Source organism: Cryptomeria japonica, chromosome 2, assembly GCF_030272615.1.
Source record: "Cryptomeria japonica chromosome 2, Sugi_1.0, whole genome shotgun sequence".
NCBI lineage: Eukaryota > Viridiplantae > Streptophyta > Pinopsida > Cupressales > Cupressaceae > Cryptomeria > Cryptomeria japonica.
Window position 1 is genome coordinate 246,403,376 of NC_081406.1, and position 19,143 is coordinate 246,422,518.

The following is a 19,143-nucleotide window of genomic DNA, read 5'->3' on the forward strand; positions in this document are numbered from 1 at the left end:
AAAATATAATACAGAATATATATATATAATTTATACTTTGGAAAATATAATATTAATTATTATAAACATAAATTATATAATACCAAATATTAATTCCAACACGCATAGTTTTTGCACGAGTCATTCCATCTTTGAAATCCATGCAAATAATAATAAATGTTAAATTACTTATTGGGAATGACTCGGGACCATGGCATACGGTTTGTAATTTGCATTCCGACAATTTTCCTGTATACGCATCCTTTCTTCCAGCAAAAGTGAAACTGTTTGAGTGCAGATTTCTATCGATTCTATAATTTCTTGATTAAATCGCCCTCTAGAATAGGCGCCTCTATCTTTTTAGCTTCGTCTTTTCTGATATTATCTATTTCATACCTATGCACTGCCCGACCAACTATCCAAATATCCAAATATAGTGTTACTGACAGCTCTGACGGCTTTGATTTGATTAGAAAATCGTACTCCGTTCGTTCCATCAATTCAACAAGAGCTGCAAGCAGCGAAGTTCCTGCTAGCAAGAAGTGTGGTTGTTTGGCATGGCGAAGTAGTACTAAGATCAAATTGATTTTTAGTTTGATAAATGTGTGTGCTCCCATTCTTATCTGCCACACTGTTAACTTATCTGGCAGGGGGAATGTTTAGTACAGATTCTATGAACATTGTTGAAAGTACTTGTTTCGAACATTGTTTGCCTATTAATTATGTTGTACGATACATTGTGTAATTTCATTTGCTTCTAGATTTGTAGCGTACAACTACCTGGATTTGCACCATGAGAAGAAGTAAATACCAGATAAAACTTTTGCTCAACAATGTGAAAAACAATAAAATACAAATTCAAGATTCACTTAGACTAGTTTAAGTTGTAGTGGATATGATCATGAAACTGGAATTCACTACATATTATATAATGAATTCACAGCAACACTGCAAGTTTTGGCAACTGGAGACAAACTCAACACTGGAACAAGAACCCGAGTGCTGTTGATAAAATTTGAACTTTTCTCGCAACAAGTGCTTGCTTAGGTGAACAGTCAGCTCCTTGACCTAAAGAAACGAAATTCAAATACTGCATCAGTTGAGTAGTCAATGTATGCCTTCTACACGTTTTGTCACATAAGAAATTTTACCAGAGCAGAGATCCATCAAGATCAAATTGAATCCATTGTAGTCTTTCACCCTCCTCGGCTGCTGCAAACTCCATTGGGGTTTTGAAACTCTGCAAATCAATTTAAGCTTAAGAATGGCAATTGCTAATACAAAATATCCTGTATGAGAATACTTTTTCTACTTGATTTTATTAATCATTTACATGAGAACAGAAATGCAAATAAAAAATAAATGGAGAATCAGTAGATTATTGGTCATGAGGTTAAAACAAGGGAATACAAAATTTGAACAATATAAGGTAAACAGGCTCTGCCATAAGGGAGTTCCATAGACCACAGACACAATTACATTTTGCCCTGCCATAAAGGGAGTACCATATACCAAATTGACATCTCTTTTTGAGAGTGACTAAACAATTGTATTTATTATAGATGGATACAATTTGAAATTATACAAATTATTTTAAATTGTGTACAGAGCCCCCACCAATATTACCCCAACCATTAACACAATATATAGTTATTATAACGGATGGGGGCGATGAGACCCCAACCGTTATAACAAAAGATATAATTTGTGGGGGCGATATAATTTGTGGGGGCGATGAGACCCCAACCGTTATATACAAGTATGAATGATAATATACAAGCGTTTAGTATGCATAGGACAATGATGCAATTAGGATGCTCTATGCAATTAGGATGCTCTATGAATGTTCTTATAATGCTCTTAAATGAATACTCTTCTAATGATTCTTCTATTTCTTATAATATGACTTCAAACAAAAGATATAATTTGTGGGGGCGATGAGACCCCAACCGTTATATACAAGTATGAATGATAATATACAAGCGTTTAGTATGCATAGGACAATGATGCAATTAGGATGCTCTATGCAATTAGGATGCTCTATGAATGTTCTTATAATGCTCTTAAATGAATACTCTTCTAATGATTCTTCTATTTCTTATAATATGACTTCAAATGAATGAGTGTTTGTCTTTATATGCAACAACATCAAACACAAATCCACATAAATGTGCACAACATGAGTTCACAACAACCAATATAAGGGAGTCAAAAAGATGAAACTATAAAATTGACTTAGTTGGACAGTTGAAACACTTGGAAATCTAATCCACCATGGCAAATAAAAATTCTAGATTTTGAAACTAATTTATGAAGATAAATGATAATAAACAAGAGATAAAATAAGACCATACAAAAGACAAAATAAGACTAAGAACCAATTTTAATACAAAAATCTAACACTTATGGACATATTATTAGGCTATATAAAGAACATTCATAACCCCAAAAATATAGGTCAAAGCTATTCTGGCTCCAAAACAGATCTTTAGTGTGTAAAACATGAGGGCGAATCAGATTTCTTTTGGGTATGCAAGATGCGCATGCAATCGCGCTCTCCAAGGTAAGAATATAGAATAACAGCGGACCACTACCTTTCGGCGCTATAAATAATTAAAATAAACTAACATGAGAATGTAGACATTTTGAAGGCTTACTTCTGGTTTGCACATCATATAAAGAGTAGAACTTCGCTGCAAGAAAACCATTCTCATTCTAAATTAACAGAATACATTTTGATAATATTACGCAAGGAAAAATGGCACTTAGTGAAACTGTCAGGCGTTCAGATGGAAGCATTGATTCTATGTTTGCGTCGCGTTATCTTCAGAATTCTCTACCAAAGTATGCATGCATTGTTAAACTCGGGATTTAAATAACTCTGTTTTTTGTGTTTGTTTTCTGTATTTGTTTTTTCAATTCATTACATGGCTGGATCTGAAACTATTTCCTACCTAGATTGGATTCAGTTTATTTTAAGATCTTTTTTTGAATCAATTTGTAGGTTTGAGCTTCCTGAGAAATCGATTCCAAAGGAGGCTGCATATCAGATCATCAGTGATGAGCTTATGCTTGATTGCAATCCGAGGCTTAATTTGGCCTCTTTTGTAACAACATGGATGGAGCCCGAGTGCAATAAGCTGATAATGGAAGCTATCAATAAAAACTATGTTGATATGGATGAGTACCCTGTCACCACTGAACTTCAGGTCATTCGTTATTTTCAGTTTAACAAGTATGTATTTTTGTTGTTTAATAATGAACAGCTGACAATTAAGTTCTGATGACAAGGGGTTCATGAATAGTTTAGAGGTGGTCACTAGAAGTTTTTCTTTAAACTTTGTCTTTTTATTTTAAGAAAAGAAGTGCTCTGTTTTATTGTAAATACTTTGTTGTAAATCAATCTCTTTGGATTAAGATTATGAAGATAGAATTGATGTGGAGATGGGATAGTGTTTAATTTGTTTTGTGAATTGGAATTTCAGAACCTTTGTGTGAATATAATAGCTCATGTTCCATGCATCCATTTCTGATAAAGAGCAAGCTATTAGTGTTAGGACTGTGGGATCTTCAGATGCTATAATGCTCGCTGGCCTTGCATTCAAACGCAAATGGCAGAACAAGAGAAATGCCCAAGGGAAGCCTTATGACAAGCCCAATATTGTTACTGGTGCCAACGTTCAGGTTTCAACTTACAACCAATTCTTTGTACTCTGTTTTCCTGCAATCTTAAAATAATTGGCTGGGCTCTGCAGTTTTTGGTAATGGTAATTGATGTTGTTTGAGGCATTGTTTTTCAGGTCTGTTGGGAGAAGTTTTCTCGGTATTTTGAGGTAGAACTGAAAGAGGTGAAGCTGAGAGAATGATATTTTGTTATGGACCCTCGAAAAGCTGTGGAATTGGTAGATGAAAACACCATTTGTGTTGCTACTATTTTAGGGTCTACTTATAATGGCGAATTTGAGGATGTGAAACTGCTCAATGACCTCTTGATGGAGAAGAACAATAAAACCAAGTATGAAGTAACACAAATTAGTTATTTTCCAAATTTATCCAGAAATTTTCTTGTAGTTGAAGTAATTTGAGTATTTCTCAGGAATGTGATTATGTGAATGTTTAGGTGGGACACTCCAATACATGTTGATGCTGCAAGTGGTGGGTTCATTGCACCATTTCTCTATCCAAATTTGGAGTGGGACTTCAGGCTGCCATTGGTGAGGAGCATCAATGTGAGTGGGCACAAATATGGACTTGTTTATGCTGGAATTGGATGGGTTGTTTGGCGCGGCAAGCAAGACCTTCCAGAGGAGCTTATTTTTCATATCAATTATCTTGTAGCTGATCAACCAACGCTCACACTCAATTTCTCTAAAGGTAGGTGAATTTGTTCAGAATGAAATAGAATAAGTATTTTATGTTCTATTTTATAGACCCACTAGGATCAGTGGTACAGCGAAAGTAGAAATATAATTTTAACTGGGTTCTATGGATTCTCCAATATCTATAAAACTGAGGAGAAACTAATTGTATCTAATCTTTAATGAAAAGGGTACATATAGAATATTGATAGATTGATTATTCAGGGGAGGATCTGATTTTGGCCAAATTGAATGCAGGTGCAAGTCAAGTCATTGCTCAATACTACCAACTCATTCGCCTTGGCTACGAGGTAAGAACCAGATGATTTAATTAGATAGTAATTTATCGTTTGAAAGAACCAATTTAACAAAACCCAACTATACAACTGGTGCAGAGATACAAGAGAATCATTGAAAACTGCAGGGCAAATGCCAAATACTTACGTGATAGCCTTATAAGAACAGGGCGATTCAATATGCTGTCAAAAGAGGTGGGTGTACCTCTAGTTGCCTTCTCCCTCAAGGACAAGCTCAAGTACAATGAGCGTGATATTTCAGAACATCTGAAAAGGTTTAAGTGGGTGGTGCCTGCGTACAATATGGCTGCAGATGCTCAGCACATAACCCTTCTGCGTGTGGTCATTCGTGAGGCTTTCAGCAGAAGCTTGGCTGACAGGCTCATCCAAGTCATTCGCACAGTTTTGAATGAATTGGATTCGCTGCCATTGAAGCCAAAGAAGGAGAAGGAGAAGGGAGGTAAAGTTCATGCTACTGCAAGTGGAAATGGGCATAGGGTTTTAACTAGGAGGAAGTAGTTAGTAAGAGGGGTTGAACCCAAGGCAGATAAAGGCCTGAAAGACAAGCCACATGGGCATATTTGTGATGTTTGTAAGACGAGCCACAAACATTACAAATAGCCATGAGGGAGGAAAACTCATCACAAGACCCAATGCAAAGACAGGATCAATAAGGAAGGAAGACCCATAAAAAAAAAACAATGCAAAAATAAGGCCAACAGAAGGCATTATATGAAGTTATAAATCCATTCCAGCGGGCCTGTCCTTGTATTTGGAATAGAGATAATATCATCTGAAGTTCTGTGACAGACCCACATAGGCATACATACACAGGAGATTTGCACTAAAAGCATTGGCGCAAGCTTATCTAAGTCCTTCAAATACAAGGAAGTCCCATAGACCATCTGGCCTAGTGGGCATTATTAAAAAACTTCCTTCATTCAATCAAGTTCTTCAAATCAATTGAAGGAATTCACGTATATAATTAAACCCACATAAGCATTTATGAAGTATACCCACATCTTCATGCATTATTACAGTAGGCCATAAGCAATCTAAGGAGACAACTCCATCCCAAAGGATTGTTTGTTCGGACAGTTTGAAGGAAACTAGAAATTATCATGAGTATAGACAAAAATGATAAATACTTTAAAAAAATCCATCTGACGGTGCAGAAGAAAGCCTCCTGCTTGATTTATAATTTCGGGTAATTCGAAAGACTGTGAACACATACACCATAACAGAAGTGACAGAAGTAATCTTCAAGCATGATGAAGGATTTTTATATTGTTTTAAAAAAATACAGAAGATTAAAACCGTGAGGTTTTATAAATAAAAAGTAGCGTTTTCTTTTCAGTTAAAAAAAATCAATTAAATTTGCAAAGCTTTAAAAATGAAATACAGAAATTTTTTTGTGTTTTTTTCTCAACAATAATACTTGGACTGATTAGAAAGTTCAAAAGATCATTTATGTCAATCGAAGTGACCAAATTTTTTGAATAAAATATGGTGTTTTGCTTACCTGTGTAAGCTGCATTGAGCAGCAAGGGCTGACCCAAATAGAATTTAGAATGCAAGCATATAAATGAAGAATGCCCACTTCTGTAAAATAGTTTATTTGCATGTTTGGGATCTCTGAAGAGTGAAAGAGGAGGTGCCCACTTTCGGGTTGACTGAGAATGGGGCACTACAGAATACGGGAAATAGCAAGCGGAAGAAGGCTTGCAAAGTGATAGCGTGGATGGCCCTGCGACAGTAACTGTAGCTATTGTTCTCACTTCGACCTATGCACTGCAATTTTTACTAGCATCTTACACCTTTCAGGAACATGCAAAAGAATTTAAGCCCTAATTGCCAAGTAGTGGCCAACTGTTCATCCTACCTGTACCTTACGGTGATCCCCAGGAGTTTTGCAGACCTGAAATATTGCAGGCCCGAGCACCCCGAGACCAGTTTTGCAGGTCCAGTCTTTGAAAGTAGTGCGTTCTCTCCTCTTGGTAAATGGGAAAGTAGCTGCTAGCCATCTGCAATGCGAATGAAAGACCGCCACAATACCTTTCAACAAAATTTCACTTAAAAAGAAAGCAACTTCTCGATAATACATAGGGAAAATATAGATACACAAAAATTTCTAACGAGTTGATTGGCTGAAAAGGATAAGTTTAATCACTGTTTAAAACAACTGCCTCCGCTATAGTTTCCTGTGGGCAGGAACTAATAAAGGACAGTGTAGGGTATTATGAAAAATGCATGGCAGCACACGATATGTAATATATACACAGTGATGTGCCCCAAATGTGCATACAACTGACCATGAACAGTGGACGATCTAAGGAAAAAAATGAACGGGCGAGACAATTTCAATCGTCTTGCAAGGTGAGAGGATCATTTTCAACCACGGATAAAATCATTCATATCAGCTTGTTCATTTCAACTTTGGGTTGCTAGGATAAAATCAATGGAAAAGGTAAATTAAAAATTCAAATAATATTTTTAGTTTTTGTATCTATGTAAATGGAAATAATATAAACTTTAAATGGATAAACTCAATTATCTTCGCATTTAGAAACATGTAGTATCCTACCTCACATATTATTGTATTTCTTTGACAATTATCTTATTATATCATATTGGGAAAATAGGGATAAATTTCATAGAATCATCAATGATGTTTGGAATATTGACGTCAAGATAAGAAGTTTTGAATAAATATGATAAAGTTAAAACTCAATCCCACTTTTGACTTCCAAATATAGACCTACTCTACAACTCAAAGTATATGTAATAGGTCTGAAAATTCTATAGATTAATCTTAATGTTGTAGGTTAGTAGACTTTACTAGTTACAACAGATATGCTTAATAAAAAATGTAAGAAACTATTGTAATGCCTGCCAAAATACCCTAGACAAATAAACCAAAATCTACTAACAAAAGGAGATAATTTTGTTCTTTTAAGATTATCATTACTACTACGTTATCTCTAGCATTCATTAATGCAACATGACTATTTCAAAAATACTTAAATCAACATGAACATATCCATAGAATCATAATACGCAAGCGGAATAACCATTTAACCTTAAGCATGTCTCCATATGAACTCATACAGTAATTCCATTACCTAGGGTATCTCAACGTCACTACTTGACACAATACTAACACATCGCATATTCATCCTAGAACATCATATTCTATTATCCATCTTAACTCATTTTTCATACAACTATGATAAATAAATATTATATATGCATATCTAAATCACATACTCTTTAGATTCTATTTGAAACTACCAATCAAATACTCCTAATATTCATTCTTTCATTCATCACTAAAGCACCATAGATTATATAATCATTCTCTTCAATAAGACTAGTTTTATCCCTTAAGATCCACTACATTTCTCAAAGATAACTAACTCATTTACCTAAGCAACATAATCCTAAATAAGATCTATAACAACAACTACCATTCTTCCAACTTAATTTCCATAAGATTATACATACAATTCCATCTTACAATTTCAATTATACAATACTTATGTATAAGTACTAACTCTTTCTTTATCCACATAAAACACATAAACTAGCATTACATAATGAATATCCAATACACCAATGAATGTACAATAAGAACTTCTCCTAACTCCTACATCATATTCCCTTATCAATTACATCGACAAATACATGAAGATACATAACATAAGTGAAGCAATCACCGGTTAGGAGGGACCTCAAAGAGATCAATCTGGACTGGTTAGCAAGAGTAAACACAACGGAAACACAAAGATATGATGGAGGAAATGCAAAAAATATTGTTTTATTTCATGAAAACTGATTACAATCAATCGGTAACAAGCGGGTTACAAAAACCAGCTCACATGCCTGCTAAAACATAATCAATGTATAAAATATGTCACAACTGGGACCTTCAATCTTAAGATCTATATTCTATGCTTGGTCTAACTACCTCCTTGTTCGATTGTTACATTCTAATGTTCACTTACAATGATTTATACGATCCAAGGGATCTGGTCGGTCCAAAAAGGGATCAAAACCCGAAGAACAAGATATAACGTGTAAAACCAACAAGGTCGGCCTTTGCCAAGAGATTCCTCCGAAAAATCCAAAGGATGAAGTGAAGATCATGGGGAAAAGGTCGGCCACATGCCAAGAAACATCAAAATCAATGCTCAAGGCTCCGCAAGCTACGAAAGGGGTTTGGTAAACCGGTAATAGGAAACTATCATGGAAACCGATAGTGATAACTTGCCGGAAAAATATCCAAATGCTCTGCGGTTTGGGAATAAGGAAGATGATCAAGTCTTCAAGTAGAATCTAACTCCACAGGATCCGGTGAGCCAAAACCGGGACACACAAAAAGAAATGTTGAAACTACAAACAGAAAGAAAAACAAAAAGGAAAATGTTTTTGGTTGATGCAAGATTTCTATGAACCGGGGATGCTCCTGCATTAGACATTTGGGGTTATTGAAAAAGTGAGTCTCTCACTTTGTCGGGGTCAGAGGAAAACCAAGGCGGTCTACCTCTGCCTGAGAAATCCAAGATAAATCTTCAACTGGTCTGTCCTTCCACTTCACAAGATACTCCTTATATTGACTGCTCTGGGTACTACGCCCAATCCTACTATCCAAAATGTCTTCAATCTGACCCGGTTCCTTCTAGGGCAATTGTTTCTCCAAGTCTGCAATGTTGTCCTCACTAAATTTTGGTTCATGACACTCATGAAGATTTGCAATGTTAAGCACAGGTGAAATACTCGGACTATCCGGTAACTCCACTTCATATGCATTCCCAGAACTGAACTTCCTCAAAATCCTGCAAGGTCCAAACTTTTTCATCTATAATTTGTTATAAGTTCCAACCGAAAATCATTATTTTCTCAGATACACCATCACTTCATCGCCAACTTCAAATTCTTTATGTATACTCTTCTCATATGCATTCTCCTTATACTTGTTATTCATGTCCTCCAAATGCTACTTAACCCGAATATGCAAGGCTGCCATGTGATCTGTAAAATCTTCTGCTTCTGAACTTCTCCGATCTTCACTACTAATATCTCTTAATTATGATATACCTCTAGGATGCACTTTGGTAACAATATCAAAAGGTGTTCTTCTAGTACTCCTGTTTATTGAATTGTTGTAGGCAAACTCTTCTTGTGCAAGGATTAAATCCCAACTTCCGGTCTTATCTCCAACTAAACATATCAACAAATTTCCCAAGCTTCGGTTAACTATTTTTGTCTATCCACTAGTTTGTGGATAAAAAGTAGAACTGAGCTTCAAATCTGTCTTCATTTTCTTCCAAAGTGTTCTAAAAAAATAGACAACAAACTTAGTTTCTCTGTCTGAAACTACGCTCTTAGGTAATCCACGCAATCTCACTACTTCCTTGAAAAATAGGCCTGCTACATGTAATGCATATGTTGTCTTCTTACAAGGTATGAAATGAGCTATCTTTGAGAATCTATCCTCTAACACAAATATAGAATCATCCCCTCTCGGCGTTTTAGGTAATCCAAGTATAAAATCCATGCTTATATCCTCCCAAGGTCTTACCGGTACTATCAAAGGTTTATACAATCCCACATTCTGACTACTACCCTTTGCAACTTGACAAACTCTACAACTTTGCACATATTTCTTAACATCCTTATGATTTTGGGGCCAAAAGTACTACTCACTCACCAATGCTACTGTTTTGTCAATACCAAAATGTCTGGCTAATCCTCCAATGTGTTTTTCCTTTATCAAATTCTCCCTCATGGAACTCTTAGGTATGCACAATTGAACTCCTCTGAATAACATCCCATCCTAAATGAAGTAATCCAACGACATGCTTCTATCTACCATAACCGATTCTCTACATGCTCTCCAAGGTTCTACAAAATTCGGATCATCATCATACAAAGTCTTCAATTCTTCAAATCTTAATACTGTCACTCTCATCTTTGTCAGCAAATTCCTTCTCCTACTCAATGCATTAGCAACTTTGTTAGATTTCACACTTCTATGCTTCAACACAAAGGTGTAACTATGCAAGAATTATACCCAACTCATATGTCTCTGATTCAACTTACTCTAACTATTCAAATACTGCAAGGCTTGATGATCTATATACAACACAAATTCCTTAGGCAACAGGTAACGTTTCGATCGATAAAAAAAAAAAAAAAAACTAGTAAAAATACTTCAAAATATTATTAAATGAATGATAAACAAATACATTTATAATTTTGTTGACAAATACTTTATAAAATGACTTTCAAAAATATAAATATGCAGTACTTTACTTATTTGAAAAACTAAAAATATTAATTTCTTTTCATCTTTTAATAACATTTTTAAGAAAAGACTTTAGATTTCCACAGTCTATTGAATCTCTGTTCACTTACCATCTTGATGATGAATCATAAAATATGATTGAAAAATTGTTAGAAAAAAACATAGATAGTCAAATTCAAAAGCTCTGAAATTCAACATTTTTAAATACTATTGTTATGTAAATAATTAACCAACTGAACATTTCTGAAATATAAAAACTTCCATGAAATGAAAAATATCCGTTACCGTTAAGGTAGTCAAGTCTGTAGAAGTTTTATGCATGGTAGTCATTTATGATGCTCTTATTCCACAGAATCTCTTCTTTCTTACCAAGGACCACCTTCAATGGATATCTCCATTGTGAATTTTCCTTATCTGTCCCAATTGATCTATTCCATACATCTTGGATGTCTCTTATGAAGTTTTTTAATGTTTTGATCTGTAGTCTTTATGAAGGACCACTGGATGTCTTTATGTGTCTTGCTTCATCTACTCCATGCTGTCAGATCTTGGAGGTTTCTTATTAAATTTTTGTAAACAATTTTTATTTTATGGAATTGGGAATCTCATCTTGTTGGAATTGAAACACGCAACGTGCAAGTTATTGTTCCAGCTTGAGTTCTGGCTGGGACCATCTATAAATGGATAGAAATAGCCAACAAGGAGTATGAACAGATATGCTGCCTTACTAATTTTGGCATTGTTTTTATGTTGTCATGTACTCATATTCTGCCCTTCACATCTAACGTGGGTAGAAGAATGTTGGTCTATCTTTTATCAACTGAGAATAGTACTCCAAAACAAAAAGTTAATTATGACATGGATAAATTTAATTATGAAGCGTTTTGGAATGACTGCAAACATGGACGGACTTGTAGTTTAGGACGAGACAAATCTGTTATCTGCTCTTGCATGTGTACTCTACATATTTGCATGGCCTACACAATACCAATAATAATAATGACGTTGATTGTTCAATGACAGACATCATTGGTTGAAGAAGATGTTATGGTTTAAAAACAGTCTACATAGAAATCCATAAGAGGTCATTGAGCTCTGATATTTAGTTCTGGTTGGGAACGGTTGCAATGGAGAATAGCTTCCCTATGCGTAAAATCAATGAAATGATACGAGTTCAGCATAAATTGATTATGGGTTCAGCAAAATAGCTATTTAATTTTATGATTAAAGAATTGGCGAGGTATGATGATGATTGTAAATTTGACTATTTTTGGCTCGATGAAGGCCATCTTTCTATTAGTGAGATGCATTGGATCTTTGTTGAATGTCTCTTCTATTTCGAGTTGAGTTGATGCTTTTAGGATGAGAGATAATGAATCAATGTGTGAGGATCTGGAATGAATGCAAATGAATGGCTTTAGATGCAAATACATAATATCAAATTGTGTAAATGTGTATTCAATTAGATCAAATGACTGCTGTAATAGGTGAGAGTCAATTCAATTTGAATATAATTTTGGAAAAGACAAGGATTAAGTATACAACCATGGGGTTCATTTTATAAAAATGATATTGGATAGGAAAAGAATCAAATTTAGGTGGATAACAAATAAATTTACTTAGGTGTATGGATAAGATTAATAAATGCATAGTTTTGGTGAATATATCAAGATATGCAATTATGAATAGAGTAGGTGATAAAGGCATTGGAATTTGTATGTATAGGGATGGCTAAAGGCAAAGGGAACTTTGTACAAGACTACGCCAATTGTTGCATGCACATGTATGGAGATATTCTTCCAAAATAGACACAAAACTAGATGAGAAATATTATGGGTATGTTGATTTCATGATTAACTATTTCCCCACCTCAAGGTCCATGTGTATACTAAAATATTCATTTATCTCAAAGTATATAGCACTCACAAACATGTAAGTAAAGTAGAATCAAAATAATATTATGAGGGTTCATGGATCTTGGTGAATGTGATCATGCAGGATCATCTTTTGACATGCACTCTCCATGAGAGAAAATAAAATAGACAAAAAAATATACAATGGATACCTTGTATATCGCAAATAAAAATTAAGTGGAAAATAAGAGATTTCTTAATTGTCTAGGAAAATAAGAAATCAGTAAGTAAAAAATTGTCCACTTAAAAAGTAATCATATTGTATTTAGCTCAATGGCCTTATGATGACAAGTTTCATTAGGTGCATGACATGTTATGCAATGATGATTTATTTGTTCATGGCAATGAATCTCCATTTAACACTAAACCCTACTTGACATCTCAACATAAGAATGTTATGACAATATATGTTCCTCTTTAAATTGGTTGCATTTGTAGAAGGCAAGAGATCAAGGAAGAGGAAAAATTCTAAATATGGTATGCAAGGAGGTAGACATGATGCCCTTAGTGTGGAAAAAATATTTATGAAAGTATAATACACGAAACATAGGATGCTCCAATATGGGTCTAAATTTTAAAATATGACAATAGAAATTCAAAAGGTGGGTGAGATGTAGTTAGGATATGGACATGGCAATGTAGGCACAAACAATATGAGTAGAGAAATTTTGATGTAATAACTAGAAATCTATGATGTGGTAATGTATGATCAATATTTTACTATAGGAATGTAATAAATAAATGTATAATTAGCTTGCAATATCTTAAAAGTATGTTATAACACTACAACACAATCAATAGTCAATGTAAAGTTTAAGTATCGTAGTATGGTAAATGTCATATACATGACATCAAAAAAAATAAAAAATATATATATATATATAAGAAAAAGCATTGTAAACATCGAATATTTATAAAAAAAAGAAGAAAGAAACATAACAACAAAAATTAAACAAACAAAGTGACAATAAAAGAATCATGAAATCAAGCAAAAAGGTGAAGGTATGAAAATGAAGAAATCAACCAAGTTTGGAGGAAACCCTAAAAGGTAAAATTAAATAAGACATGGATAAAAAGAGTTGGTACAAACAAAAGAAACAAGCACGCATATGATGCAAGGGAAAAAGAAAGGGAGAATAAACATAGACAATAAATATGAAAGGTGAAAAGGGTGAGGGGTCAAATAGTGGCAATGATAAAAATGGTGTTGGATGTAAAAGTTCTAAAATTTAGATTTAAACTTAAATTTGGATAAAAACTTGATAAAGTCCACAATTTAAATTTAGGTTCTTTCCAAAAACTATTTGAGATTATCAAGAATTTTTTTGCAACTGGGAGGTCTACAACTTATCAGATAGTTAGTGTTATCCTAAACTTTTTCATGACATTTCTCTCAGCACTATTTTTTTAAAACTAAAATTAAATATATAATCACAAGGTTTAAAACTCTAATGACTGTAAAAAGCCATTGTATTCCTCATTTACAACATCAATACTTGATTATCATTTACTTGATTATATCTAAATTTTTTATTGATATATTGAAAAAATCACAACTTCCAAATCATGTATCATTTTTGAAATCTATAATTTTTTTAATTCTGGAAACCTGTACAATTTAAAAAAAAAAAAACACATTAAAGCTCATACATATATTTAATATTTAATATAATTTTTACAGTTGTGTTGCAGTGACTATGAACACTTGCAAACTTGTGAAAGACACAGTATCAAATGCACCAAGATACCACAGGTGGTTCAAGCTTTAGAAAAATAGAAATCAAATTGCATCTCCCTGATACAGGCGCCCTTAACAAAACAAACTCATTCTATCAGGAACCATATACATAGCTAATTACCTGCTAAAATTCAAAACCCAAAAATGAGCACTTAGATTTACAACCCTTAAAATACTATTCATGAGCATATACTATGAAAATACTATTAAAAAATGAAATGTCAGTTCTCTTCAGCATTCCTGGCAGTCGAGGATTCTCCAGGTTTAGATTTTAGAGGAGATTTGATCGATCCATGCGAAACCCTTGGTGGGTGACATGAGCGGCAAAGCAGATAGTGTAGAGATCAAAAAAACTTTCAAGAAAAGGTTACAATGTGGTTACCCAAAGAAGAATTGTGAATTTCCATTGCCTAGGTGAATGTTCTGAAATTCCCATTTCATAGCTTATGTTTATGTTGGGAAACTCATAGTGTGATCCTATTCTTGGTGTAGTGTGTCAGCTTTAGGATTGAACTAACCACACAATTAGATTAAAGGAATTCATCCTTGGTCAATTTCTGTATAGTGTAAATATGTTTTAGGTAAATTTAAATGTGTAATTAATGTTGGAATGCATATATAATGTCAGTCAGTTTCATTCCAATGTGTATGAGTGGGGAATAGTGGTAGAAGTTGTACAATTTGTATACTTAATAAAAGAAGTGTAGTTGTGATGAAGTGTACAAATTAAGTTACATATTCTTTACATATAGTGAGAGTGTTATGAAGCATATCAGATTAGATAGATGATGAAGATTGAGTTTGTAAGGTCTACATGATATATCTTTTTTATTTCTTATATCTTGTTTGTTGTTGAGGTTGGTGTCTCACAATTTGAGTTGCTATTCAACTCTTTGCATTAATAGATTGGTTTCTCTTATACGTTGGTGCATTTACAAATATGATTAGGGATTGGTGTTTCTTGCATACGTTGAAATCCTTGTGGGTTGGTGCCTACAAAATTATTGTAAGGCCATAATTTTTGTGAGGTTAGATTTGGGCAATAGAACCAAGTAACTTTTCTCACTGTGGTTTTTCCCATTTGAATTTCCACATAAATTGTTTGTTTTAATGATATTGTAAGATGTAGTAACATGTTTAATGTTATATTAGTTTTGGAGTTAAATTTAGTACTGATTCACCCCATGTATATAGTAACAACAGATTTTACCTTTTCATTTTAAGAACATTTTGTTGTAGCTTAATAAAGTCTACTTACCTACAACATTAAGATTAATCTATAGAATTCAAGCTATTACAAATACATTGAGTTGTAGAGTAAGTCTATATTTGAAAGATAAAAGTAAGATTCAGTTTTTTCTGGACCTTATTTTTTTCATTTATTCATACTTTTTAATCCTAATGTCTGATGTCAAGACCCCAATTATCATATATGTTTGTATAAATGTAATATTTATTTTTCCAACATGATATAACAAGATAATTGACAAAGAAATACAATAATATTTGATTTAAAATGTATTCCTAAATAGAAAGTTCACTTTACCTCAAAGTGACAAATAGATTAAAGTGATCCAATTGAAGTTCACATATTTTCATTTACATAGATACTACAACTATTATTTGAGATTTTAATTTACTTTTTCTATTGATTTTCTTCTAGCACCCCAAAAGTGAATACATTATATTTGTTACTTTATTTCCTATAAAATTTTAGACAACTAGTTTTTAAATTGTTTTAAACAAAGAACACTATAAATGTGTCTTTAATGTTTGTTGGAATATATGGCCTATGAAGGGACACAATGATTAGAAATGAAGTTTCTAATGTCTTGATATGAAATGACCAATTGCAATGTTTTGTAATAGCCTTGAAATAATTCACTAATTGCAATCTTTAATTTTTATTTATTTTTCATTATTTTCAATTATGTCCATATAATTTTAAATTTGTTAAGATATTACTACTATGGTATATAATTTTCAATTTTGTTAAGATATTACTACTATGTTGTTATGCTCACATAACTAACTATAATAAGATTTCTTAACATGATTTCCTATAAGGTATGGTCATGATATTTATGTATTTTCATCATGGACCATAATATATGTTTTATTATTATCAATCAACATTTGTATGCAATATTTGTGTTGCAGAAAGTAAATTGCAATTATGTAAAAATAAAATGTGATAATAAGCAAACATTCAAAAAATTAACAATATGTATAACCCAAAAAATAGACAAAGATAGGATTTCTTTTAATTTATAAAAATAATATATATAGTAAAATTCATTGTCATTGTTGAGTATCTTTAGAAATCATTATCAATATTAATAAATTGTACTATCTTTCAAATTGTTTCTATTTTTATAAACACATCAAAATTTTCTTAAATTATCATACTTGAAAGTTAGGAAAAACACTTAAAAAAAATTATTTAAAAAAAAAAATTAAAATAAAATAAAAGTGGAGAACCACTAAATTTTATTAATATTAAAATTTTTATACCCTGGTTCAAACTTAAAAAGTATTATTAAATGACATAAACATATGCATTTATAATTTTGTTGACCAAATATTTTAGAAATGAATTTAAGAAATATATAGAATTCATTTGAAAGACTATCACTATTAATATCTATTAATCTTTTAATAGTTTTTTAAGTAAAGATATTAGATTTCCACACTTCATGTTTATTGAATTTCTGTTCACTGACTTATTATAGATTATAATTCAAATGTTGAAAAAAAACATACAAGATCAAATCTAGAAGCTCTCAAATTCAACATTTGTAAATACTAACAATTCTGAAATATAAGAATCTTCCATGAAATGACACATATCCTTTAACGTTAAGGTAGTCATCTCTGTAGAAATTTTATGCGTGGAATTCATTTATGATTCTGTTATTTCACTGAATCTCATCATTCTTACCAAGGACCACCTTCAATGGATATCTCCATACATTTTGGGTGTCTCTTATGCAGGTTGTAATGTTTCCATCTGTAGTCTTTATGTTTCTTATGAAGGACCACCTAACTTTATGTGTCTCGCTTCATCTACTCCATGGTGTCAGATCTTGGAGGTTTCTTATTAAATTTTTGTAAACAGATTCTATTTTATGGACCTGGGAATCTCATCTTGTTGGAATTGAAACATGCAACGTGCAAGTTATTGTTCAAGCTTGAGTTCTGGTTGGGACCATCTATGAATGGAGTATGAACAGATATGTTGCCTCACCAATTTTAGCATTGTTTCTTATGCTGTCATGTACTCCTATTCTGCCATTCACATCTAACTTGAGTAGAAGAATTTTGTCTATGTTATCACTAGCAACAATGGACAATGACAGTAGGAGGGGAGTGGAGCAGAAGACTATTTAATCAGTTGAGAATACTCTAAAACAAGGAACAAATTATGGCATGGATAAATTATTACTCATTTGGAGTGATTGTAAGCATGGACGGATTTGTGCTTTGGGACCAGAGAAATCTGTTATCTGCTCTTGCATGTGTAGTGTATATATTTGCATGGCCTACACAATCCAATAATATTGACGTTGATTGTTCCATGGCAGGCAACATTGGTTGAAGATGTTATGGTTTAAAACATTCTGCATGGAAATCCATAAGAGTTCATTGACTCTCTGTGGTGATGTGAGAGCAAAACAAAATATTATTATCATGGCAGTGCATGGCATGGAGTGCTAGTGAGCTCTGATATTTATTTCTGGGTTGCAATGGAGAATAACTTTCCCTAGGCTCACTCAATGAAATGTTAAGCGTTCAGCATAAATTGATTATGGGTTGATACATTCTCAGATTAAATGTTAAGTTATGAAAGTTAACACAACGAGTTCAGCAAAATGGCTATTTAATTTTATGATAGAGGAATTAGCGAGCTATGATGAAGATTGTACATTTGACTATTTTTGGATCGATAAAAGCCATCTTTCTATTAGTGAGATGCATTGGATCTTGTGTTGAATGATTTTTCTATTTTGAGTTGAGTTCATGGGTCTAGGTATATTCTATAGCCATGTATTCGTCCTATGTGTGGATTTGGTCCTACTAAATGTGTACGCCCACTTTAAAGCAATTAAACTTGCAGTGTGAGATGAACAACCCTGCACAATAAGTGGGAGATGAACAACCAAGGGCATATGAATAAAGCAATTAAACATGCACTGTGGGAGGAGTGCGTTGGATGAGGAAGAATAGAAGAGAGGAGTATGAGAGCCCTCTATAGTGAACACATGGTAGAGTGCGGAAATCTTCCCAATACACAGGAAGGAAACTCTTTGTTTTAAGTTTATTACAATAGTAATGCAAGAAGGACAAGCAACACTAAGGTGCATGACAAAACAAGAGAGAGGGGAGGGGAGTGAAATAGTAGAGAGTGATTGTTAGGAAATGATATTTTATATCATGTTATCAAATTTTTTTATCTAAAAATTGGGGTATTTAAGAACATCTTGATAGAAAATAAGTGTCAAATATGATAGATACATTTGAGTATTTTTTTTCTTAATTTCAATGAAAATAT

The 19,143-nt window shown here is 33.0% G+C and overlaps 2 protein-coding genes across 2 annotated transcripts; both read left to right on the plus strand.

The window, feature by feature from the left end:
• Nucleotides 1–2,737: 2,737 nt before the first annotated feature.
• Nucleotides 2,738–3,845, plus strand: LOC131859894 (glutamate decarboxylase 4-like). The gene is made up of 4 exons (XM_059214140.1): nucleotides 2,738–2,823; nucleotides 2,984–3,188; nucleotides 3,487–3,663; nucleotides 3,780–3,845. The coding sequence occupies exons 1-4, from the start codon at nucleotides 2,738–2,740 to the stop codon at nucleotides 3,843–3,845; spliced, it is 534 nt and encodes a 177-aa protein (XP_059070123.1).
• A 9-nt stretch (nucleotides 3,846–3,854) lies between these two features.
• On the plus strand, nucleotides 3,855–5,152 carry LOC131035191 (glutamate decarboxylase-like). The gene is made up of 4 exons (XM_057966837.2): nucleotides 3,855–3,994; nucleotides 4,100–4,353; nucleotides 4,596–4,648; nucleotides 4,733–5,152. The coding sequence occupies exons 1-4, from the start codon at nucleotides 3,855–3,857 to the stop codon at nucleotides 5,150–5,152; spliced, it is 867 nt and encodes a 288-aa protein (XP_057822820.2).
• Nucleotides 5,153–19,143: the final 13,991 nt, after the last annotated feature.

Bases quoted from the DNA above. Each gene is read 5' to 3' on its own strand.
- LOC131859894 (XM_059214140.1), top strand. From the start codon at position 2,738: ATGGCACTTAGTGAAACTGTCAGGCGTTCAGATGGAAGCATTGATTCT. The intron at 2,824-2,983 runs GTATGCATGCAT...ATCAATTTGTAG, and splicing joins CTTCAGAATTCTCTACCAAA to GTTTGAGCTTCCTGAGAAAT. The intron at 3,664-3,779 runs GTTTCAACTTAC...ATTGTTTTTCAG, and splicing joins TTACTGGTGCCAACGTTCAG to GTCTGTTGGGAGAAGTTTTC.
- LOC131035191 (XM_057966837.2), top strand. From the start codon at position 3,855: ATGGACCCTCGAAAAGCTGTGGAATTGGTAGATGAAAACACCATTTGT. The intron at 3,995-4,099 runs GTATGAAGTAAC...GTGAATGTTTAG, and splicing joins GAGAAGAACAATAAAACCAA to GTGGGACACTCCAATACATG. The intron at 4,354-4,595 runs GTAGGTGAATTT...AATTGAATGCAG, and splicing joins CACACTCAATTTCTCTAAAG to GTGCAAGTCAAGTCATTGCT.